The 27,200-nt window shown below is 37.3% G+C and overlaps 1 protein-coding gene across 11 annotated transcripts in view; it reads right to left on the bottom strand.

The window, feature by feature from the left end:
- Srrm1 (Serine-arginine repetitive matrix 1) overlaps window positions 1–27,200 on the bottom strand; it is a 143,259-nt gene that overhangs the window by 91,259 nt on the left and 24,800 nt on the right. For 10 of the 11 annotated variants that reach the window (XR_014443503.1, XM_083138060.1, XM_083138066.1 and 7 more), the window contains exon 3: window positions 19,238–19,363. Coding sequence is in view for 9 of the 11 variants with exons in the window: in XM_083138060.1 (XP_082994186.1) it covers window positions 19,238–19,363 (126 nt within the window). In the remaining 2 variants the exon portion in view is untranslated. Of the gene's footprint in view, window positions 1–197; window positions 5,902–19,237; window positions 19,364–27,200 lie in introns of those variants that run through there. The other variant, XM_083138070.1, reaches the window with a different exon arrangement.

The raw sequence follows: 27,200 nt of genomic DNA, 5'->3' as shown, positions 1-27,200 counted from the left end.
TTCAGTTAAAGATACTAATATGTTTTAATAGTCTCCCATTATTAATGCTTAAATTCTAACTGTTACGTAAGACTTATTTTACTCTTACATAACCTGTGGACAAATACCCTGAAAAGTGATATCTGCACATTTTTAAAAAATCTAAAGTTTATACATTGTTTAGTGGTAATTTAGACACATTATGAAAAGATACCAACCTTCTGTCAACATCTTGGATACTAAACAGTTAACTTCAACACAACGAGGAGTAAAAAAGCAGTGGAGAACTTCGAAGGCCACAGCTATTAAAGAGGCCATGACCATAGACGGAATTTCCGGAGGCACGACGGCAGTGTCCAAAGCAAGATGATGGAAAGACGGATGCATCCCAACATACTTGCAGACTTTTGCAGTGTATGTCTTTCATATGCTGGGTAGCTCTGTGTTAATTTTAATGAAACTATCTAATTGGGTGGAAGAAACCGTACAAATCAGTTATATGTATCTTAAAAACTAAAGCATAAAGCTTAAAAGAGTAATTTTTGTATAAGATCAATGAAGACTGAACTACTATTACTACTACTATAGAAGTGCAAAGTAAACAAACATTAATGTTTCTATTTAATAACATTTTCTTTAAAATAGTAGCTGTATGAACAAAATTATTTCAAAGTTTACTGCAAACTAGTGCTCTAACAGGCAGAAGAAATATTTCAAAACTATGCAGAAAAACATTGGCCAATCAATACACATAGAGAGCTGTAAATCTCTAATGCATAACATTTGTTAATCAGTAGTCATTAAAATAATATTTTTATTTGAAAGGAAAAGCTCTGAAACAGATATTTGCAACTGAAGTATTTTCAGTGAATAATGAAGAAAACAGTAAATTTTCTGCAGAAAGTGTTCAATCTTTCAATTTCATCAATTCTTTCAATCAAAGAATGAGCTGGGAATGTGGTGATGCAGTGAAACACTATAGTAGGCTTTTAGTAGCACATAAACACAGGCAAATTTCTAGGATGTATTTGTTTGATTGGCTGTTCTGTCTACCTTTTGTTACCTGTAGGGTGTAAGGGTCAATCACTTTGATAGGTGTGACCAAAATTGTGAAGCCACAAACTAACAAGTAGAGGGTCACAGATATGGTGTGTGTATCCTGTGGCATGCACATTTAGATGCAATTCTGTCAGCATTGCATTTGAAGGAATAATCTTGAGATAGTTTGGGTTAATTTCTTCTTGGGATGTGTTATCAGTGGTATTCGTCGGGCAATATATAATTGTTTGTTTGCCACTTTTCCCCATCACAAATCAGGGTGCACATTATACACGCGTAAATACGGTATCTATTTATCATTTGTTTCTGTGCGTTAAGAATGGTTCTATAAATGTACAAGAGAGGAAGAAACTTGCTAAGTGTTAGCATTGAGATGATGCATTTGATATCTAAAGGTTTCAAAAAAAAAAAGGGAGAGAAAATGAATGTGTTACCTTATAGAAAGGGCAGAAACAAAATTAGTGACTTACAGTTAAGGTTATTTTAAAATTCTGTGCAGGAAAATATAATTGCAGCTTATTTCCTTTGTTTAATATTTTTTTTTATGGAATGAACTTGTGAACTGATACCAAAATTATGCCAGGAGAGTTTAAATACACATTGAAGCACAATTTCTCATGTAGTTGGAAGAAAAGGTTGATAACAAACAAAAATTAAAATTTCTTTGACAAAGTAACAAAAAATAAAAAAAATAACATTAAAAATCAAGGTCTCTAATAATAAAATGGTAAGCCTGTACTTTTATTTTCATGGGTTTTTGTGGATAACTGATTTTTGCAACTTGCTTCTCAACATGCTTAGTAAAAATGATGCTTTGTATTTGGATATAAATTCTTGTAGAATAGTAGTTACAAAAAAAATTGTTTATATCTTGTAACACTTAGGAAGTATTATGGGTAGAGAATTATACTTTTGAAAGCACTGTAGACAGAAAAAAGGCAGGAAAAGTAAAACAGGGAAAACTTCTATTTAATATAATGGCTGAGAGAGAGCATTGTTACCATTCAATTATTGAGAGGATGTAGTGCAGAAGATCAAGATCATATATTTTTGTGGATTGCTTCAGATGTTGTAAAATATTCTTGAAAAATAATTTATTTTTGGTGCCAACTATCATTATTCATTCAAAAAAGAAAGATATGAATCTCACCTTTAGTCTGATATGCAGTCTTGTTAATTAGTTTCTTGTCCATCTTATAGAAATAAATATTAATCTAATTTCAAATTAATACAATAGAAGAGTATTGATTATTTTTTTCATTTAGGATCATTACAAGTTGCAAAGATCTGTTTCAAAGTTTACCCTGTAACTTAAATATTACAAGAATAAGTTACAAATAAAAACACATTATATTGTTTTCTTTTAAAAAAAGAAATATGACTTTTAATACTGCATTCATTAGAAGGAATCAACTTGTAAATTTTCAATAAAAAAAAGGAAGTGAATTTTTCATACAGGTACGGACTCATGATTCTTAAGATTTACACATTTCCTGTCTCAGCTGTAAGTGATCAGAAAAAAAGCAAATTGAGCTACTTAATTGCAGCAAAGAAGCCATGGCTTTTACAATGGTAGGAATGGGTTCTGATTGCATCTACTGTTGGCAGCAGTGTTAAGGCTTTACTCTGGCTTTGGAGTTCACTCATAGGAAATATTAACAGGTGGGCTCTGCATCTGTGGTCACGTCTTCTAAGTATGTTGTAATTTTGCTACAAACGCCTGTGTGTTAACTTACTGATGCCATTTTACATTTTCTGTCAATGCTTTGGTCTTTTTTTCCCACTGTGGATGTGCGATCAAAGCAGCAACTATGTAATACAGGCTTCAACTGTATTAAGGCTCAGCTGGAACTTTGATGGAACCAAGTGTTTTTTTTTAAAAATTTTCCTCTCCTTTCAAAAAACCGATATGATATTCCAAAATCCGAAAAAATACATCAGATTACAATTCTTACTAGAGCATTCACATGAATATTTGCTGTTATATATTGTCAATAGTTTCGTGATTACATAGATCTATTAAACTATTGATAATATCTACTATATAACAGTGAAAGCAAACCACACAAATATTCAGGTGAATGCTCTACAAGGAATGTAATTTTTCAGATTCTGGAATATCATAGTGGTTTTACGAAAGGAGAGGAAATTTTTTTAAAAAATGCCAGTTCGTTCGTCAAAGGTCCAGAGTTTCAGGAAGTGTGGCAGCAAGAGAAGATGTGTGTGTTCGTGCACGTTTGAGGAATCCACAAATAAACTCAGCACAAGCATTTTAATGGATCCTTGAGATTGAAATTACACCACTTTCTGCTTCTGGGTTAGCATATGTGAATTATGTGTGATAAAGTGTATGCATACAGCTTATGCTGCAGAAATCAGTACATACACCGTATTTACTCTACCATTCACCCTTGAATATGTCGCACACCTATATTTTGCAGGAAGAAGTTCTTTTCTTTATCACTGCACCTCGCAAGCAGTAGTTTATACAATAACATTTCCTTCTTTCTTTTTATTAACTACTATCAGATAGCATTTCAAACAACAAGGGAGGTTGATTTGCTGGCAATAGAAGGTACAAATGCTTCAACAAATTTCAGACCTTGCATTCAGTTGGCTCTATTCTCGTTTAAGATGCATATCTTCATTTTCTAGATCTTTTTTAAAGGGGGTGCATGGTAATAAGAGTACATACGGTACATTAGCAAAGTATGAATTTTGTTGGCAAATGATTCTTTTAACAAGTTCTAAGTGGCCATGGTGGCTCAGTCGGTAATGCGTCTGACTACCATGCTAAAGGTCCCTGGTTCGATCCCCGGCCGGTTCAAATCCGGGAACTTTTCTAACGATGGAAGTGGCCCCGGCGCCCACCCAGCGTCGAATAACATGGGTACCTGGGGGGTAAAGTCGGTCAGGGGCGTGGTGCTGATCACATCACCCCCACTCATGACCGGATCAAGAAAGTGTGGGGCGTTACCCCAACACCCCCTATACGCCTTCATGGCGTGGTTCTAAGCACAGGGGAACACTTTACTTTTTTTTTAACAAGTTCTATGTTCTAGATTTGAAAACCTTATTCAACATGTAATAGTATTTCACACACAGCAAAAAGCCATGCCTAAAAGAAGTTGGAATAATCTAATAAAACCCAAGTAGTTTCCAAAACATGTTACAAATTACACTACATCAATTCACATTATGTTTGGAAGCATTAACCGCGAGCAATTTTCTTTGCAAGTTGTATTTATTCAATGTTTTATAGAAAAACTCAATACAACTGTACATTGGAATGCACAGAATAAGATGTGGAAATAAATGTAAGTGAGAAATAGAAAAAGCAAGTGTGGGGATACAAACATTTGGGTACCACTTTGGCAGCAGAGCGAAGAAAAAGATGTAAAAAGGGGGCAAACAAAAGCAGAAATTGTGGCAATTTCTGCATCCTGCAGGAGGAAATTTTGAAATGTCCAAAGAAAAGAGAAATTAAAATGCTCGATAGTTTTGAAACATGGAATCTCAGAAAACTTAAAATAGACAAGATAAGGCAACATGGGAGAAATAGCAGCACAACCACCTGCTAAAAATGATGTCTTTCAAAATATAACAAACTTCAACCCAGAAATGTTATTATCAATGGAAAAAGTTGTTTGCAACAATATCCTTAAAGAACATGAAAAACTAAATTAACTTAAGCTTGGAAATTTAAGATTGTGGGTGATGACAGACAAGTTTCATTTCAATGGATGAAAAATATGCAGAATCAATATTTCCTTCGAATTTTTTTTAAAAATCAAAGAAAGTGGCTGCTATTTTTGGCTTTGAGAATAAAGAGAAATGGTGCAACTGTTAATTCTGGCTAGGGAAAGAAAATATACTTACCATATCATCTTACTGCAAAGAATGCATTTTCTTTCTTTTACAATGATTGGAACTTATTTGCACATTTTAAGCCAGAGTATAGTTACAGATTCTGTTTTAGGTAACCATTTCCTCAAATGCATCAAGAGAAAACATAATTCAGCTTCACAATGGTAATAATTCCAGAATATTTTCCATTCTCATCATCTAAATAAAAAAAATTACTTGCCCTTCATGATTTTCTTGTGTTAAATGTGTAGCATCTGAAAGCACAATTTTTGCACAATCTTCATTCTTCAAGTAAACTCTACAAATGGCAAGACATGCATTTCCGGTGTACATTAAACCAGACATAAAAGATGCAGGCATTCGTTCACTCAAAAATGAACACCTGCCTTATTCTCGAAATATCACTGCCATGAAATGAATCAGGTGAAGAGAGGTGGTGTGGTGAGTATAACACTTCAGCCACATTTTGTCACCCAGTCTATTACAACGGCATATGTTTTTAAGAAAACATGCCAATATTTCAACATCACAAGCAGAAAAAGACTGATCATACTGTCATATCTATCATTCAGTAAATACCTGAAATTCATGTTGAATTGCTTCATCTTAGAAATTATGTGCTGGTGGCACAGTAAGCTTATAACTCATTAAGTATAGGTTTCATCAATGAGTTTTCTTCTGAAAAGGAGAGTGGGGGTATTGCATTTTGAATCTTACTTTAGTAACAGTCCGAATGGTTGCTCATACAAAAACTTTTTTTTCTTCAGAAAACACGAGCATAATATACCACTCTACGTTCAAGGTGAAATTCTGCATACATTAGAATACAGTAACCACTATGGCCCAGCCATTTTTTTTTTTAAAAAAATAGTAACTTTTGTTGTGCGGAGATTTACCTGGATTTCAATTAATGAAAATTCATCGCCGCATTCACTTCGACAGCAAAAAACTCAGCTGGAATTTCCTGTCTCATGCCACAGTGCCTACAGTGCAACTCAAGTGTGCCCAGAAGAGGATGAAATGGAAACGATAAAACCTATTTCAACTTCTTTTTCTTTATGCTCAGCTCTTGTCTAGAAGGTATGGTCAGAGTTCCATTGCAACAGCATTGCATAGGTGAAAAAACAAAATTGCAAAATTTTTAATGCTAGCATAGCAAGAGTTGCATTAAAACACAATCACAATAGTTTTTAAAGTAATTATTTGTTTTTTTTCGTCATGCTATTTTCACATGGAAGTGTCTTGTTGCCTAGAAAAACTGGGCAAATGTTACGAAATTAAGTAAATGGAAACAACATGTACCATAGTTACTGACACACAAAATGTTTGGTTTTCATCACTCAAAAGGGGCAATTTCCTTTTCTTATTCGAAATCTCACATGAGTGTAACTATTCTACCACTCACAATCATCACAACATGGGTTTGAAATCCCTGACTTCAATATATAAGATGTTTATTATGTGGAAAATAAATACATGTAAACAACTACTGTGGTTATACATATATTTCTAACACACGTCATTTCTTAAAAACAATAATTAAAACTGTACCTAACACCAGTTAGTAGGAGATTATATCCTGGTTTAATTTCATGAAGACCATCGTTGACATATTATGTTAAAAAGAAGCAATGTGTACAAGGAATATATACATAGAACACACAGTACTTAATACCAGGTGGTTATAATTAAAGTGACGTTGTTCAGAGTGGTACAGCACGGGCTGTAATGAGAGTAGCAGTCTGAAACTTCGTAGATATGCTAATGAAGCAACACGCTCGCGAATTATGCAAAAAAAAAAAATAGTTCCAATTCGCCACCAGGTTAAAAAATGGCGCTGTAAGCAGTCAAAATGGTATAGTTACAGGAAAAACACTATAAATCGCAGAAAACAATACTCTTTGTAATAAAATATCGCTACAATTTCACTATTCGAATTACATGAACATTACTAAAGGAGAAAGCAGCAAGCGTCACCAACAACAACCAGGGAGCTCACACAATGGTTAGGCAATGTCACTGACTTTGACATCAGAGTTATGGAAAATTCCACGTTTTGACTGCTTACAGTGCCATTTTTTACCCTGGTGGCGAAAATTGGAACTATTCGTGAGCGCATATCTACGAAGTTTCAGACTGCTACTCTCATTACAGCCCATGTTGTACCACTCTGAACACCATCACTTTAATTATAACCACCTGGTACAATGCTACAAGGCATTAGGTTAATAGAAATATGATCTTATTTTCAGTTTGGTATTCAATTACCAGTTGTGAATGAATATGAATGTCCAGACATAAACATGCTTTCAGAAATACGGTGAAATCTGCATTTGTATTCTTCTACTTTATAATGGGGATGAAATGTAATTACGTGAAATTGATGGAAGTACATTCACAAAGGAACACCCATTTCAAGCCCAGGGCTCTGTTCTTTTTGTTCATTGCCTCATCCATTTTACAAATTCATCATTCATCCTCAATTATAACAAAATTATAAGTACTCAGCTTTGAATCTGGGACCTTTGTATTGTGTGCTATCATCCAACCACTGAAGATGGCAAAACGAGCTCTCAATTCTTCACAATTTCTAAAGCCTACTTTGATATGGTACATGTACTATATTAAGGCCTTGTTGGTTGTTGGCTATGGCCAGCTCTTAATACAGTCTGGAGGTGCATTTTCCTACAGTAGCAGATCAAAGTTGGAATTCTCCCATTCCCTGCATGCTACAAAGTTCATCATAAAAATGTCAAACATTAGAATAGATGCAGTATTGTAGAATATTGCACAAAGCAATTGTAACTATATACAAATGTAGGTACACTCGCTCCATTGCATATTGTCTGTCAGTAAATATAGTAATGCTATCTCAACACATAAGACTGTGTCAGCTACTGCATACATTTACAATTAAAATGGCTTTGTAAAGTCAGGAGTATATTTCAAACAAATTAATAGTAACTGCAATATGACATCCACAGCTACAATTCTGCACCTGTAATATTTACAGAGGCAAAGTAAACTTGTGGACAAAGACATATCTTACACATTTATCTCCAAAATAGCATTTAAAATAGAACATTTCTCTCATATATATGTTATATTGTATAGAATTTGGTTAAATTTGTACACAGAATGTAGATAAGTTATCTAGAATATCAAAATACTATTGTCCTTAACTACTGTTTAACATGATTATAATCATAGTACATTTACCACAAAAAAAAGTACATGTGAAAACAACAGTTGCTATAACATCATGTAGAATACTAAATCTTGCCTCACACAATGCCACATATGATGAAAACCTTCCTGTAAGTTTGATAATAAAAGAGAACGGGGTCACATAAATCAGCATAACAATTCTCAAATGCATTAAGAACAGCCTACAGTATAAGTAACACTCAAGCATATTACAAAAATGTAATGGGAGACTGAATTATCTATGCAAAATGTAACACCTCTATGTTATACTTATCAATGGATGTACTGTGTGTTAGTTGTAGCCGAATGGCGACAGTTCTCATGCTAAGATAATAAACATCAAAGTCAACTGACGTTATTTCATATTTATCCAGGTGTGTTAGTTAAACTGCAACTATACTAACACCAGAACACTTTTAATACTTAATTCTTTTTCTTTGTTACTTTTCTGTCTCTTTTGGCTAATCGCAACGATGAGAATGAGTGATATGTTGATTTTTTTTTTTTTAATTCTTGACTCTTTTGACTAGCCATTTTTAAAAATCTAAATAGCATTTGACTAGTTGCACTCACCTCAGAATGCAGGTTGACAAGTCACGACTTGAACTGATTTTTGTTTAATTTTTCTTTCAATTTTGGCTAATCACAAGGATGAGGAAGAGTGATGATACGATGACACTAAAGAATGGACATTCAAGAAGACTCATGCCCAGGATCGGATTCCAACAAGCCTGGGACTCCTGGCATTGTAGCACCCTGTGCTAACCACTCTGTCATGTAGGTCAGCAAGTCAAGACTTGAAATTACAATTTCCTCGTTGGCAAATATTCAGGCTTCATTTTGTTCATCACTCATTACAATCTATAGTAATACAATCCTGCATACGTGTTTCAATTTTTACCTTGCATTATACTGATGAAAATGTGCCGCTCTAAAAATCTCAAATGAAAATTTTGATGTGATAAATTCACATATATCACTGCTAAGCTATCTTTAAACTTGTAGTACACATTTATTTAGAAAATATGTACTAACAAATCAAAGAATGAACAACACTTATGGTAAGTGAGAAGTGCATATCTACTGTCAAATTAGATAATCTAGGAAAGCATGCAAGGTATTGCAAATTACCTCTTAATAATTTCACATTTGTCACTTTGTATGCACTTACTATAGAGGACAGACTTTCATCTATATCATCTTGGCTGGATATTGAAAGTTGTTCACTTGGAAGCAATTACTAAGAGACATAGCTGGAGAATTCTGCATCTAGAGCAAGGAAAGAAGTAGAACACCCTACACCGAATTTGCCCCCCCCCCCCCTTATTTGACCTCTAAATCCAATTGTATGATACACAATTTATTCAGAATTAATGAAAATACAACATTTTATATAATTTACATATTATATAGTCTTGGAAAATCGTGGCCACTTGAGCAAATTTCTTTCTGATGATGACACCACAGATATAAGATATAACTTACAAAAAATGTCAATCCAGTCAAAAAAGAGAGAAAACCATGGCATTCAGTTACAATTCTCATTTCCCTTAAATTCTCCCCACTGGCTCAATATGACAAATAAGCCAAATTCTCCTTATTGGAAAAGCAAAATAGAGGCACAAAATCTGTATGCAAATGTTGATAAGGTAAAGGTAAAGTTCCCCATGCATACAGCACAGTGCCATGAAGGCACATTTAGGGGATGTGGGGATAGGGTCCAACACATTCTCGACATCAGCCATTTTGGAGGTGCTGTGATCAGCACCATGCTCTGGGTACCTTTACTCCCCAGGGTTACACTCAGGTACACATTGATCTGAGGTGGGTCAGCCCTGGAGCCGCTTTATGCAGCGGAAACAAGGCTGGAAAAATTCTGACCTTAGATCACCCACTCTGGGAATCGAACCTGGGTCTCCAGTGTGGCAGTCGGACACCCTACCAACTAGACTGCCACGACTCTTCCTTAATCTTTTGGTGCCCGATCATCTCGATCGAGATGCTTTGTCAAGGTCGTAGTTTTTACATTATAACCGCTATTTTTGGCTAAAATTCAGATTTTCTTTTTTCATATTGTTGTTAACACATGTATTTACAGGGTGGCTACAAACAAGCAGAAATGAAATTCCCTGACTTTTCCAGGTTTTCCAGGACAAAATTTCCATTTTTCCCTGACAATTACAAACTAAACTAAATTGATGTTTTTGCAAAATGGAAATAATAAACTCATACATATCCAGGTATGGATTTGTTAAGTACCAATATTATCTTTATGAAATTGACTCAATTTATCTATTCTCTATGATTTGAATTCAAACTACAAAATAGTGAATTTGGAAAATTATTTCAATTCACAAGCTAGGGAAAGATTACGGAATTTTGTCATATGCAGTAAGTTTAAAATAAAATACTTGATTATTTTTAAAGTTACGACTAAATGAGATAAGAGTGAAGAGTGATTGATTAAGAAATACAATTTGTAATTTATCAGTCTCCTTATAAATTCTCGGTATTACATGTTGATATTTCCACTGAGGTTTGGAACCCTCTGCTTGCAAGAACCATGAGTGCGGACTCATTTTTCGATGCATAAAGCTACTTCTCTTTTCTCTGTAAAGCAAACAACTTAACTCTTGCATATAAGTGAAACAATTGAATCAAAGAAAATAAAGTGTCATATTTCCTTACATTATCAATGGGATTTCTGCTTAGTACAGTATATCCAAGTGAAGTACCATGAAACTGACAACGTGCAGTTATACCATTAATGCTGACGAAAAGGGTATGTAGGTATTAGAAATTTAATGCAAGGAATTTATAGAATTGCACTGTATAGGTACCTGATTTAGCTAACCACACATTAAAACAGGAACACTCTAATAATAAAAGCTTCTGAAAGTTCATATACGAGGGGCATCCTGAAAAAAGCTCTAATGGTGCCTATATGCAGCACTAGTGGTCGAAGAGCGACACACACACATGCAGGCAGGAAGAAGTGGCATGTAGCTGTAATCTGGTACAGTTGCAATGCAGCCATTTTAGGACAGTTCTAGGTTAAAGATTGCAGCTCTCATACAGTCTACCACAGACTGTGATGTAGTCTACATTGCACGCTCAAAATTTGGCACAGAGCCACCAGCAATCGTGTGAGGTGTGCAGACCAGACGTCGTGAGTGATAGTATGGTCAGACGATGGTGCAGACAATTCACGGAAGGCCAATCGAATGTGCACAACCCCATATAGGTGAGTACACGCAAACCCTTTGCATCACTTCAGGTGAGGAGATCTTGGACCAATCCCTGTACAGCCCTGGACTTGAATCTACCGACTTTCATCTGTTTGTTTAACTGAAGAGGTTTCTGGCAGGGCAAGGATTTGACACCTACACTGCGGTAGAGATAGTTCCATTCTTTGCTGTCAGACACATATAGTACCATGGGCATACAAAATTTAGTGAAATGCTATGACAAATGCCAGAACAATGGTGGTGATTATGCTGAAAATTAGGATAGGACTCATTGTTACTAATGCAATAAATTACAACTGATCAGTAGCGTACGCAGGATTTCATCAAGGGGGGTGTTATTTCTAAAACTTTTTTCCAAATTCACATTGCCATTGTTTTATTATACTTTAATTAAATAATAATAATCACAATTAATTAATAATACTTATAATTAATTAATTAGCTGAATTAATACTAATAATACTACTAATACCACTATTAAGTAGTAGAGATTACATAAATATAGTATTTATGAAAACAATAGAACGAAATTACTTTCTAGTCATTCGATTTTTAGCAAATCCTGGGAGCATTTTTTTGTTTCTTTGTTACGAAATAATTGTCTGGTCAACGAGGTGAGACATTTCAAGGGTGAAGAAGATCCATAAATACAAGAAAATATATTACAATAAATTGAAATAATCAAAGTATGGAACTCATCCAAGGAGCTGCGGTGATCTGGTCGGTAGAGCGTCTGACAAGTGATATCAAGCGGGAGATCCGGATTAGATTCCCGAAATTGGTTGGAATTTTTCCGACTTTTTCCCCACATAAATGTCCCCGATAATTCACATCTGGATTAACTCGCTGTTCTTACCAACAAAACATTTTACAATAGTTAATCTTATTGTCGTTTGAATAATTGTCTAGTCAACAAGGTGAGACATTTTAAACAGATACATTCAAACGTGCTGCGGTAAACAATATAATGGGAAGGCGAATTCGTGACTGTATTCTTGTCCGCCTAGCCTTTGTCTATACATTAGCCTCTTACAACGTACCAATAACTTTATTTAGTTAATTCTCATTGTTCACACACACAAAAAATACATGTTCGTTGAACACTGGCGTACGTAGAGGGGTGGCCGATCGTGTTACAGCCCTTACCGAAATTTTGAGAAAATCAGAATTTTCAAATAAAAATCAGTTAAGAACTTTAAAAAATCAAAATGTGTAAATGCGAAACCTCTTTTAAAGTGAATCCCGATGACCATTTTTGTCTTTGAAAACAATTTTAATAGACTAAAAAGCTCCAAAAATACGAAATATTTTATTATGCATCCTGCCCTCCAAAACGAAGTCATGTGCTATCCACATTTACTATTCCAGCCCCTCCCGAAAAAAAATCCTGCGTACGCCAGTGTATTGAACATTGTTGCAACTGAGATACAAAACAACTTTTTTCTCTTTTAAATCATAGTTACCCTAACCTAACCTCAGAAACTCGTGTTTATTTTCAAGGCATCACTCTGAAAGACGCGTGTGTTTGGAATGCTGTGCTTTTCTCCATGCTACATGGAAATAATAATTCAAATTATTATTATTATTATTATTAGTAGTAGTAGTAGTAGTAGTAGAAGAAGAAGTAATAGTAATATTATTGTCCCAGATCTTTGACTGTGAAAAATTGGCAATTTAATTTTTTTTCCACAACATTTTTCATAATATTTCACAAGCTCAAGGGGGGGGGTTTAAACCCCGTAACCCCCCCCTTGCGTATGCCACTGCAACTGATATTCTTGTTTTATTTATGCCTAATCGGTAGGGACCTTGATATTTTGTTATTTTTTTAAATTGGTGTATTTTTTTATTTTTATTTTTTTACTATACGGTGTTACTTTTCCCAAAATTCACATTTTCATTTTAGCGCATTTTCTGGCAAATATCTGAAATTATACCTTCATGGTGTTTTTAAACTACTGTTTCAAATTGTAAGTTGCATGGCTTACGCCTCTTCATGAGAGTTTGATATCTTGAAAGTTATTTTGGGAAAGTTATTTCCATACCCCTTTTTTAATTTTAAGGTAAGGATTTTAGATAATGGAATTTTCTCCATATATACTGAAGGGTGCATAATGACCATAAGTGGCGATGCACCCAAAAAATTAAAATCAATCATTCTTACGTGACAGATACAGATATATTATGGCACCAAAAATTGGCATTATCTTTTTGACTTGTTAGTGTTACGTTTCCCAAAATTCGCGATTTTGTTTTAGAACATTTATCTGCCAAACATATCGAAACGTAATACTACATTGTGCTTTTAAACTATTATTTTAAATTGTAGGTCACATGGTCTATGTATTTTCGTGACAGTTTGATATGTTGGAACAGATTTTTGAGGAAGTAAAGTGTTCCCCTGCACTTTTCCATGAAGGTGTATAGTAGGGGTGTGGAGTTAGGGCCCAACACTTTCTTGATCACGGCTAAAGGTAGGGGTGATGTAATCAGCACCATGCTCCTGGCTACCTTTATACCTCAAAGTTTCCTCAAGGTACCAGGTTCATATGATGCTGGGTGGGCTCCGGAGGAGTTTGAGTAGGTGGAAAACATCCCGGTTCTCCCCTGCAGGGGATCGACCCTGGGTCTCTCGCATAGTAGTAAGATGCCCTATCGACTGATCTCCATTATTACTCGCTTGACAAATGCCAAATGTGCGCAATTAGCTTGGTAATTCCAAACATATCTCATGCGACAAATACGAAGATGTGACTCCCATGTGACGGTAGATACGCACTCGATCTCCTGTTAGAACCCTGCCACTTTGCTCTGTGATGCAAATGGTTTTGATAGAAGTTGAAAAAATCGTGGGAAATACATGATTTAATGTGGCAGTCGGAATTATTCCATGTATGTATAACTCTATAGTTTACTCTTGAGTAAAATGTTGGAAACCTTGCATGTTCTATGTACACAAACATGGCCTAGAAAAGACAAGAATGTTGGATTTCATGGAATATTTCCTTGTTTTAGGACATTTTTTTTAAAAAAATCACTAAAAACTCCAACAATTCGCATTTTATGCCGAATTCGCATTATTTCGATACTTCAAACGGGCCAAAAATGTGCCCAGACATCACTGCACATTCCTAAACATAACTTCGCAGCAATTACCATTTTTCACGGTTTTGGCATTTGCGAAAAATCAATGTCCCTACTAATTGGAAATTACTTTCTGGCCACCCCTCGTATAAATCAGTAGATGGAAAGTGAAAATTTAGCAGAGCTGGCAGAGAAAAGTCAATTCTTGAAGAAAGTGATTTGCTTTTATGATTGAATTATTCGAGTAAATATGATATTAAAATATTGACGTATTTATTATTAGTATTTTATTTCATAATATTGGACATTAGCATTACTCAGTGAGAGATTAATGACCATCTCTCATGAGTTTATAACAGACAGTACAGAGAGTGGTGTCAATTTCATTGCAATACTAGTGTTGCTGTAAATTTGAGGTTGGGAGCATGCACTTGCCAAATTTTTATAACGTTCACCAATGCAGATTTATGTTTCACTTTTTCGTGATAGTATTCAATATATATCCCATTTGGTTGGATTCTTCTTGATATCTAAGAATAGTGCAATGTCATTGAAAACGTATGTTAACTTGTGTGAAACCAGTAATACCTCAGGATGATGAAAGAAAACCTTCGTAAACACTGCTACATTAAATAAGGTGAAGTGAGCCAGTAGAGTAATAAAATTTCGGCAGCATATTTGCAGTCTAAAGCTCTTCTTGTTTATGCATTCAATTTTTGTTGGATGTTGCAGTCCATGCAATTTTTATCGCATTTTGTAGTGAGATACTTTGTCGGGTGGAGATATTCGACAAAAATTGTATGTATCAATGGAACCTATTTGTTTCCATGTTCCTTCAGTTTGCCCAACAAAATACCTTACAACGACGTTCGACAACTATCGGACGGCACCACCCGCTCTTATCCCCTCCATCTGTTGACAAGTCCCCTTACTACTCCCATACGGACAAGAAAAAATGATAATTCAATGCATTTTCCACGTAATATTTAGAGGTTTAACCTTTACTCCCCCGATGATACATATGGTATCATCAGAGTAAGGTCGTACTCGCCCAGTGATACCATCTCGTATCATGGTGCTGATTACGAAATGAATGTGCTTTTTGGACCTTCATACTCTTATGTTTGGGTGTAAACTCTGACACAGGTCTGGAGCAAGCCTGGGAAATTCATATTGATGACCAACCTCCCCCCTCTCTGCAACATATCCATGCCACATTTCCGAACAGAGCAAATTACATATTTTTCGTAAAAAAGATAATATTTCACATTTTGGCTTATTATTCAACTTCTATGGCACCCAAGAACATGAAACATGTTTCATTCTCTTGAGAAATGTACATTCTTTGAAAGGAATACTAAAGTTTGCGCCTTCTCCCCAAAATAGCGGGAGAAGAGGGGCAAACTCCAGATTTTTATGGTTTTTTCCATTGAAATTCAGGGGTCGTGCCCAAGCCCCCTTCCTTGGTCTGGCGTTCTGAATTGTACATGGTTACATGCGCTAATGTTTTAGCTGCAAAACAAAAGTTATCCGAAGTAGATTGCTCCCATAGTACCCGAGTTATAACAATTTTCCTCCAGAGAGTGTTCGAATTTGAGGTGTCAAAATAAATAATAAAAAAAGACAATGAGGAGGAAATTCCCTGACATTTCCCTGACTTTTTTTGACACCTCAAATTCCCTGACTTTTCCCGGTTTTCCAGGTTTTCCAGGTCTGTCGCCACCCTGATTTAGCAGGAATGATTGTTGCATTTTTTTTCATGAAAATGGCGGGAAAAAGGAGACTTCTTTTTGAGTCTTTTTTCAAGGGAAAAATTTTGCCGACAAAGGAAGGCCAGCTTTGTTTTTCTAAAGCAATGCGTTTCCCTCACCCCTGGAAACTGCATTCGAAGGAAGTTTGTTTATCCGTACCCGAGGTCAAAAGGAATGTTTTCAGTGTGGGCGCAAGGAGGGGGTGGGGGTTGGGGAGGGAGAAGAGGGGTTGTAAACTACGTCCTAAGAATGGAAGAAACTCAATTTTTTAAAAAAAAAAAAAAATTGTGGGGATTCCCCCTCCCCTTCCATATATATGCCGAATGTGCATAAATTTTATATCGTCTGAATCTGTGATTCATTCCGCGTACAACGGTATATCATTCATCTCTCTAGGGCAATTAGCCTCTGAGCTATAGTCATTTTAATGAAACCCTGCATTTCACTGAAATCCGAAGCTTGAGACAGTGGCACGCAGGCCTTTCGTTTCGGGGGTACAACTCGCGTTACATTGGTCATATGATAATGATGCAAATATTTTTCTGTTTCTTACATGCCAGCGATAATTTCTATGTGCATGTTGACCTTTTCATGTCCTTTTTTTTCACGGGGGCAGGGGGGGACACTAATTTTTTTTAAAAAAAATATTTTTTGGGATTCTCCCCTTCCACCTCCATATAGATGCCGAATGTGCATAAATTTTATATTGTCTGAATCTGTGATTCATTCCACGTTCAACAGTATATCATTCATCACTCTAGGGCAATTAGCCTTTGAGCTACAGTCATTTCAAGGTAATGCTGTATTTTGAAGCTTGAATCAGTGGCATGCTGAGCATTCCTTATGGGGGTACAACTCACGTTACATTGGTCATACGATAATAATGCAAATATTTTTGTGTTCCTTACATGCCAGCGATAATTTCCATGTGCATATCGACACTGTCATGTACTTTTTTCTTGGGGGGAGGGGGGAAATCTCCATTATTTTCTGAAATTTTGGGGTTTTTATATAGTCTGAATCCCTGGTTTATTCCGTGTACAACGGTATATCATTCATCTCTCTAGGGCAATTAGCCTCCAATCAACACTCATTTAATTGAAACTCTGCATTTTGCTCAAAATCAGCTCGGGCACCAAGGGGGTTACTTGTGAAAATCGCCTTGGGCTTCCAAAAGGTTAAACTGGCAGAGGCTACTAAATCCAGCATACAAGATAGTATTTGGAAAAAACTGAAGAGCAGTTACACACCGAAACATCATTGTGTTAGGAACACCTGTCATGGGACATTTTGTGAGCTGTCAGAAAACTGGTTGGCCTCTCCTCTGATCACTAGAAGGTAACAGGTTTTTATGATGGGTAAACGTGTATCACGGAAACAGTTGAACTTGTTAGCTGTTACTTAGCATAGTATAAAGAGTGTACCAAGACTGAATGTGAATGAGCCATGGACAGACATCCAATCACATGCTGACTGGTTGTGTGTAGTTGATCCAAGAGGTGAGTGTCAAATGTTACATTTGATATTTGAGCAATAACAAATGACAGTAGAACATCTGTCTCACTATCACAACAGCATGCAACTAGGACAAATTTCCACAATGCCCATGCAATGTACCTTGCATCGAAAGGTTCACAGTCACACACCGAGAATGCCCATCTTGACTTTATGTCATCGCTAAATGATACATGGGAGAAGTTGGGCTGGAGGGATGTCCTGGTCAGCATGAAGCTGCATCAACAGCATGAAGCCGCATCAACAGGCCCATGGTGAACATCATGGTTTGGGGGAACATTGTCTTGCAATGCTGTAGGACTATTGGTCATCATACCACAATGCAGGCTAAATAAAGGAGCCTGTTAGCTGACCAATATCTCCAGGTCTTTTCCTACTACAGCATCATGTTTCGAAAGGAAATGCACTAGGTGATTAGACTCGGATCACTATGCATTGGTTGGAGGAACACAATAGTGAATCCTCCACACTGCCTTGGTCTTCAAACTCACCTGACTGTAATCCCACTGAACATGTATGGTATATGCTCCAAGTTCTGTTATGCATCCCGGCAAAATGCACACCAACCGATGAAGCTGCTGCAAAGGTCATTGGTTGAGTTGAACCTAGAGGTTGTTTGCCACGTCGTACGATCTGCTCTCCCATGCCATGATTGCACAAAACTGTGAGCCAACACGTTAAGGGCAGGAGGAACAGTTTCCAGACATGAGGACCCTAAACTGCTCCTTGACCACTGACCTTTTCCAGCGGCGAGCTGGGGATAGAGAGGTCTGTGCACTGGGTGGTTGTAGGAAGAAAAAACTTAACATTATGCTTATGGGAGTATTACTTTACTTGTTCTCTTGGGAATATCAAACTTCCAATGGCATAGAAAAACATATGAACGGAAAGAGAACAAGCTCAAGATTTTATTTCTGGTTAGAAAAGTCGAAATGTCAATTTGAAGTTGGCTCTCCATAGGAAATATATGGGATCCTGTAAATACTTATTCATCATCTTTTTCACAGATCGTATCTGGCTTAATAATAAGCTTAAAAAAACACTTCCAACATGGGGAGAAATTCATGCTCTCTTTTGTCTCTGTTGTTTTTTCAGTAGCAGTTTCTATTTTGATATTATTGAAATCTCAACCTTGTGCAAAACTGTCCCTTGTAGCCTTAAGTAGGTGTTCCTAATGCAGTAGTTGTTCAGTGCATAATTGTATTTGCATAAAATAAGTTTCATATTTTTAAACCACCTTGATAGAACCAATAGAAATTCAATTTCTGGAAATTACTAGAGAAATAGCTACATATATAGTTGTTTCTTGGATGAATATCACAAGATTACAATTTACACGAAGTTTCTAAACTACCACAGCAGTTTCTAATATAAGTGCTTTGGCAGGAATCAAACAAAATCAAATATAATACAAAATACTATTATTGTAAAAGTTGTAAGCACACAGTACAACCAATGATATTACTGAAATAATTTGCAAACATTTTCTACATTCTAACAAACATTTAGTTAATAAAAGCACAGTACCTTCTCTGCTTCCAATTGGTTAAAAACAAAATCAACTACGACGTCGTCATCCATTCCCAAAATCTCTTGAATTTTTTGAGCTATCCAAGGCTTAATAACGTCCAATTTCACCTTGGACATGTCCACCTAAAAATAATAAATGCACATGAACTTACTTGGATAGTAAGATTCGGAAATGTATTAAACAACTTGAAAAAAAATCTTATAGCAGTGGTAACCCTCCGTAAACCTGCGAACAAAAATACGTTAGAGTATTCAAATTGGTCTACTTACGCAAGTGAGTATGTATTCTTACGTGGACGACGTTTCGGAAGCTTTACTGCTTCCTTCCTCAGGTTATCGTTTTCAGCTCGGAATATCAAGCCATGTCAGAGAAGTGTCATGTAAGGATACTGGGTGAAAGGTTCGGGTTAAAAACACTTCATAGTGCTTGACCTATACAGAATTAAAACCACTTTGCTAAAAACCCCTTAAAACTCACAATAAAACATGTAAAAACCACCGCTACGGTAAACTGGAGTGGCCGTTGAGAGCCTAAACTCCCTGTCAAGGTGAAGCGAGCGGGCAGATGGCGCCGCGCAGCGGAGTGGTACTTCCCCTCCCACGAGAGATCCCTCCCCTCTCTTTTTCTTCCCCTCGTCACCAATCCAAGGAAAATTCCCGTTCCACCTCGGCTGCTTTCCTTACTTCCGATGTGACATGGAAGCCCATCGGGGCCCTTTTATTATTCAAATTGTCCCACTTTTTAAAAAAGCTAATCCATACGTCATCTAAATTGCCCTCGTCCCGGTTCAGTTTATTTCTGTGTCCCGCGCATATCAATGCCGTTTCGTACACGTTCCTATCCAATTTACTATTACTTTTTTTGATAACCTCTCTTTTTATTATTCTATGCCCACTGTTTATTATATGCTCTGCAAGCCCCGTTTTCGGATCCCTTTCTTTGATGTTCTTATCATGTTCGCCCCATCTAATACGCATGCTCCGGCCGGTTTGTCCAATATATTCCATCCCGCAATTGCATTCAATCCTATACACCCCTTTTTGTTCATCAGGGTTATCTCGGATTTTTACCCCCCTCTTATAATCCGTGAAATGCTTTTCAATATTTCTAGGTGCTCTCGTCCCACATTTCACACCATACTTTTTCACTGTTTTTTCAATTTTCTCAGTGAGCCCTTTACAGTACGGTATCCCAACATAGTTAACTTTACTATCCAACCCTCCCTCCTCTTTTTCCTCCTTTTCTAATCTGCTATCAGAATCGGGGCTCCCCTTTGAAATATTCTTCCTTGCTCTCCTAGCTAACACGTTCATTTCATATTCGGAAAATCCATTCTTCATTCCTACCTCTATTATCCACGATATTTCCTTTTCTTTTTCTACGGCATTATTGCATAACCTCTCAGCCCTTATGAAAAAGTTTAAATAAACATTCGATTCGACCCTACTTGAATGTTCCGATGCCTTATTAATATAAAGACTGCCTGCCAGGGGTTTGTGAAACACCCCTGTCTTTATCCCCTTTTCAGTTTTGGTAATACTTAGGTCCAGGTAGTTGATTTTACCTTCCACCGAATTCTCCCTAGTGAAGCTTATTCTGTCCTCTTGTTTTCCTAACTCCACAAAAACAGTGTTAAGATCTTTTTCTTTTCCAACTACAAGGATATCGTCCACATACCTACAGTAATATTTTATGTCTACTCCCACCCTTTCCATAACCGCTTTTTCTAAGTAATGCAAGAAAATGTTTGCCGCAAAACCCGATATCGGGTTGCCCATCGCTAACCCTTCTTTCTGTCGAAAAATCTTATCGTTTACGCGAAAATAATTGTACCCAGTTACAAGAAAAAACCACCTGACATATTCCCATGCTACCAATATATCCACGCCATGGTCTAGTAGCCATCTTTGAAGGCAGTCACCGGCTTTCTCTCTCGGTACACTAGGGTACAAATTTGTTACATCAAAGCTGCTAATTTGGTCATCCCTCCCGATTTCTAAATTTTCAATTGACTTTTTTACCTCAAAGGAGTTTTTAACGCTATACTGGGTGTTAACATTAATCTTCTTCATTCTTTTAATTAATTCCTTTGCCAACCCATACCCTGGGTGTTCATAGGTGGGGATTATTGGTCTAAGTGGGATCAGTGCCTTGTGCGATTTTGGAATGCCGAATGCTGTGGGGATATTCCCCTCCTTCACTTCTTTAATGAGCTTCTTCTTTTCCCCGCTGCCTAAGGTTATGCTGGTTTCTATCCCACGTCTAATCTCATTTCTAATTTTACTAATTGGGTTCCCATTAACCATTTCGAAATCATTATTTAGAAAGCATTCTTCTAACTTACTTTGATATATGCCTTTTTCTATTACTACCATCTTATTTTCTTTGTCAGATCGAATGAGATACACATTATTATCTTTGGCCCATTTTTTCACAGTGTTTAAATCATCCCTAATTCTCCGGTCATTTTTCTCTTTTTGCGTTCTATTCCCACCCCTGGAAACACACCCTCTCCTAATTTGACTCAACATGTGTTCATCAATAATCTCACGTACACCCTGCCTGACTTTGGACTTATCTTCTTTCTCGTCTAACTTCCCGATAATTTTCTCCGTGGCGATAACAACCTCCTCTTTCACAAACCGTTTGTTCTTTACAGCGAATTTATGCCCCCTGCTCAACATATCACCCAAAGCTTTTGGGGGGTTTAATTTTGTCAGATTTCAAAAGTTTTCGCCCATACTATCGATATTACCCTCACATATTTTAGTTTTATTAGTCTGCTTACCGATGCCTAATTTTACAGTTTTTCTCCTTATGGTTTCTAAATCTTTAATTTTTGCATTTTCGATGGTTCTAAAATGCCGCTCTTCGATGCGCCTCCATGTCAAATCGTCGAGTTTTTTCCCTATCTCCAAATGTAAATTATAACATTCATAGTTCAGTCTATCCACCTGCCCGTAAGCCTCCCTTATGCATTTCCCTAACATCTTATGTTGCAATTCTACTTTTTGCGACCGACAGTTATTGCTTAAAGGTTGATATCCCCATTTTAAAAATCCTGGCAAAACCCCCATCCTCTTACATTGTTTAAAAAAGCCTATCCTAATCAAGGTTTTATTAAGTCTTATCCTCAACTTCTCGAATGCACGCACTTTTCTCCCCGTATCGGAGTTCAATAACATATTGGTTTCGTGCGTGTTACTCACTATCTATAAACAAAAATACGTTAGAGTATTCAAATTGGTCTACTTACGCAAGTGAGTATGTATTCTTACGTGGACGACGTTTCGGAAGCTTTACTGCTTCCTTCCTCAGGTTATCGTTTTCAGCTCGGAATATCAAGCCATGTCAGAGAAGTGTCATGTAAGGATACTGGGTGAAAGGTTCGGGTTAAAAACACTTCATAGTGCTTGACCTATACAGAATTAAAACCACTTTGCTAAAAACCCCTTAAAACTCACAATAAAACATGTAAAAACCACCGCTACGGTAAACTGGAGTGGCCGTTGAGAGCCTAAACTCCCTGTCAAGGTGAAGCGAGCGGGCAGATGGCGCCGCGCAGCGGAGTGGTACTTCCCCTCCCACGAGAGATCCCTCCCCTCTCTTTTTCTTCCCCTCGTCACCAATCCAAGGAAAATTCCCGTTCCACCTCGGCTGCTTTCCTTACTTCCGATGTGACATGGAAGCCCATCGGGGCCCTTTTATTATTCAAATTGTCCCACTTTTTAAAAAAGCTAATCCATACGTCATCTAAATTGCCCTCGTCCCGGTTCAGTTTATTTCTGTGTCCCGCGCATATCAATGCCGTTTCGTACACGTTCCTATCCAATTTACTATTACTTTTTTTGATAACCTCTCTTTTTATTATTCTATGCCCACTGTTTATTATATGCTCTGCAAGCCCCGTTTTCGGATCCCTTTCTTTGATGTTCTTATCATGTTCGCCCCATCTAATACGCATGCTCCGGCCGGTTTGTCCAATATATTCCATCCCGCAAGCCGATGGGCTTCCATGTCACATCGGAAGTAAGGAAAGCAGCCGAGGTGGAACGGGAATTTTCCTTGGATTGGTGACGAGGGAAAGAAAAAGAGAGGGGAGGGATCTCTCGTGGGAGGGGAAGTACCACTCCGCTGCGCGGCGCCATCTGCCCGCTCGCTTCACCTTGACAGGGAGTTTAGGCTCTCAACGGCCACTCCAGTTTACCGTAGCGGTGGTTTTTACATGTTTTATTGTGAGTTTTAAGGGGTTTTTAGCAAAGTGGTTTTAATTCTGTATAGGTCAAGCACTATGAAGTGTTTTTAACCCGAACCTTTCACCCAGTATCCTTACATGACACTTCTCTGACATGGCTTGATATTCCGAGCTGAAAACGATAACCTGAGGAAGGAAGCTGTAAAGCTTCCGAAACGTCGTCCACATAAGAATACATACTCACTTGCGTAAGTAGACCAATTTGAATACTCTAACGTATTTTTGTTTATAGTGAGTAACACGCACGAAACCAATATGTTATTGAACTCCGATACGGGGAGAAAAGTGCGTGCATTCGAGAAGTTGAGGATAAGACTTAATAAAACCTTGATTAGGATAGGCTTTTTTAAACAATGTAAGAGGATGGGGGTTTTGCCAGGATTTTTAAAATGGGGATATCAACCTTTAAGCAATAACTGTCAGTCGCAAAAAGTAGAATTGCAACATAAGATGTTAGGGAAATGCATAAGGGAGGCTTACGGGCAGGTGGATAGACTGAACTATGAATGTTATAATTTACATTTGGAGATAGGGAAAAAACTCGACGATTTGACATGGAGGCGCATCGAAGAGCGGCATTTTAGAACCATCAAAAATGCAAAAATTAAAGATTTAGAAACCATAAGGAGAAAAACTGTAAAATTAGGCATCGGTAAGCAGACTAATAAAACTAAAATATGTGAGGGTAATATCGATAGTATGGGCGAAAACTTTTGAAATCTGACAAAATTAAACCCCCCAAAAGCTTTGGGTGATATGTTGAGCAGGGGGCATAAATTCGCTGTAAAGAACGAACGGTTTGTGAAAGAGGAGGTTGTTATCGCCACGGAGAAAATTATCGGGAAGTTAGACGAGAAAGAAGACCTGCGAGAAACTTGAAAATTTTTAGTGGGTTGGGAAGATTGGCATTCATATGAACATTTCTCGTTGCTTTTAGTGCGCGGAGATGAGTTATAAGTGAATAATTAGCAACTTTATGTGGTTATGATTTATGACGTCAAGCACAAGGAATGCCTACGTTGTTAGGTTATGCCTGTTGGTTCTCTTATCATAAATATCATTGAGGTGAACGTAGAGAGTGGAAAGTGTGCTATCAAACATGTTGTCACATTGTTCAACGATATTTCAAATTTAGATTTCTTCAATAGATCCTGCTGCATATATTTGCGAGTTGTTGGCGGAAGGTTTAGTGGCCCAGAACAAGAAATGTATGAGGTATAGCAGACATTTTGTGGATAACGAAAATTGATTACAATAAACGGTGAAAGTGATAATTTGCCATTTCGGTTATGTTAGGACAGTTCCTGGAGCAAATTAAGAATATAGAGAATGTCTCCAATTTCGTTAATTTTTGGTATACTAACTAAATTATGCCTTCTAATCACAAATCTGTTGTTAAAATGCGGGGGTCACATCTGGAAATAGGGAAAAAAGCTGATATAAGTTCAGATTATTTTTTTTAAAGCTGTATCGCATTGTTTTACGAACAAAATTTTAACTAAGCTTGCCTAACCTAACCTTACCGGAAATGGTTTGTGGGGCTACCCGTGCATGGTTTGTGGAAACATATATATATACATAAACATAAGTGTACAATTTCACGTGACCCCTGCATTTTAACAACAGATTCGTGATTAGAAGGCCAAATTTAGTTAGTATACCAAAAATTAACGAAATTGGAGAGATTCTCTGTATTCTTAATTCTTACCCAGTTCCTTTTCATGTTGATAGTAATTACGCATTATCCTTCGATATCTGGCGTTGATTCTTGTGTGCATGATGAAAATTTCTTCAAATAAGTGGCAAAAGTGGTCTGTGATGTGAAGGGTTGGACGTGCCGTGGTCACATTTCGATAAATATCTAGCTTATTTGTGGCTTCCGCATGTTAAAATCACTTTCAGACACCTTAAAACATCCAAATGTGTACATTGGAACGAAAAAAGTTGGAATTTTCGAGGGAGTACGGTCAGTCACCAGCTCTGTTGAAACTACCATGACCACAGAATTTTGGAATATTACATGAATCATGAAATACTGTGTTCCTACCTCTACTGAATTCTAAAACTGAGAGAGGCACATGACTATTACTTAAGCTCATAATCTTCGGTTTCTCTTTACAACTACAAAAATTTAATTCTTCATTACAACGAAGCGACACATGTTACATACGAGGGGTAGTCATAACGTTTTAATTATCACCTCGAAAAAATACAGTTATGTAATTAATTTTTTGTGTGTTTGCTGGTACATGTCTGCAGTCCTGGTACACATTGAAATCCCCACGCCACAGTACCGTAGCATGCCGTTAGAGGAGCCAAAACAAAATGGCGCAGCCCATTGATAAAGTGGAGTATCATGCGGTAATTTGTTTTCTGCATTTGAAGGGGAACAACGCTGCAACAACCATGCTGAGTTGGTGGAAGTGTATGGCTGCAATGCACCATCATATGACACAGTGGTTAGGTGGCGCAGACGCTTCCAGTGTGGTCAAACAAGTCTGAATGACGAAGAACGAAGTGGCAGACCATCTCTCTGTGAAGAACAGGGAATCACAAGAGAAGTGGAGGCCCTGGTGCTCGAAGACCGGCATATCACAATCGAGGCGATAGTGAAAAAAGTGAAAATCAGTCATGGATCAGTTTTCAACATCTTGCACGACATTTTGAACATGACAAAGGTTGCTGCCCGCTGGGTCCCGCGACTGCTCACACCCATTCAGAAAGCCTGCCGAACCGAGGCAGCAGCGGAAATGTTGCAGCTGTCAGGCCAATCCAGATGACTTCTTTAGCTGCACAATCACCATGGACGAGTGCTGGGTGTATCACTATGACCCCGAGACAAAGGAGCAAAGCAAGCAATGGAAACATGTAGATTCACCACCGCTGAAAAAGGCAAAGAACCAACTATCATCGGGCAAGGTGATGCTGAGTGTTTTTTGGGACTGCCATGGTGTGGTGCTAACAGATTATGCTCGTAAGGAGCAAACCATCACAGGAGGATACTACCAAAATCTCCTGACGAGGTTACGGGAGGCTGTCAAGATGAAGTGTCGCGGGAAGATGTCCAAGAGGGTATTTTTGCTCCACGACAATGCCCCAGCTCATTCTGCACAGGACACAGTCACACATGTTGCTTCCTTGGGCTATCAAATTTTGCCTCACACCTGTATTCACCTGACATGGCACCCAGTGACTTCTTCCTCTTTCCTCGGATGAAGAAACCATTGTAGGGCAGGCATTTCCAGAATGACAAAGAGGTGATTTTCGAGGTGTAACGTTTCCTGAACAGCCAAAATGCAGACTTCTACAACCAAGGTCTCCGGCAAGTCATCCATCATTGGGAAAAATGCATTGCATTGAAGGGTGAATATGTAGAGAAGGACTAACACCATCACCAAGTTTCATGGTCACAGCTTGATTTTTCGAGATGATAATTAACACTTTATGACTACCTCTCGTATGTGTAGAGTTGTAAAAGGTGGAAGATGCAATTCAGTAAACGTCATGCATATGCATAGAATACATATAATGCGGAACAGGTAAATTTATATGAAAAGATCTTATGGCACTTGGCATGGTTATTGCATATGCATGACAATAGTTCTTGTAGTTTTACATGTATAATTAAATGAAAAACTAATACATTCATAAAATTTCATCTAATGCATTGTTCACTGCAGAAAAAAGTTTAACGAAGGCAGATA

Source organism: Lepisma saccharinum, chromosome 16 (assembly GCF_977018435.1).
Source record: "Lepisma saccharinum chromosome 16, izLepSacc3.1, whole genome shotgun sequence".
Lineage (NCBI taxonomy): Eukaryota > Metazoa > Arthropoda > Insecta > Zygentoma > Lepismatidae > Lepisma > Lepisma saccharinum.
The sequence above is the reverse complement of the archived record's forward strand: the minus strand, read 5'-3'. Positions and strand labels throughout refer to the sequence as shown.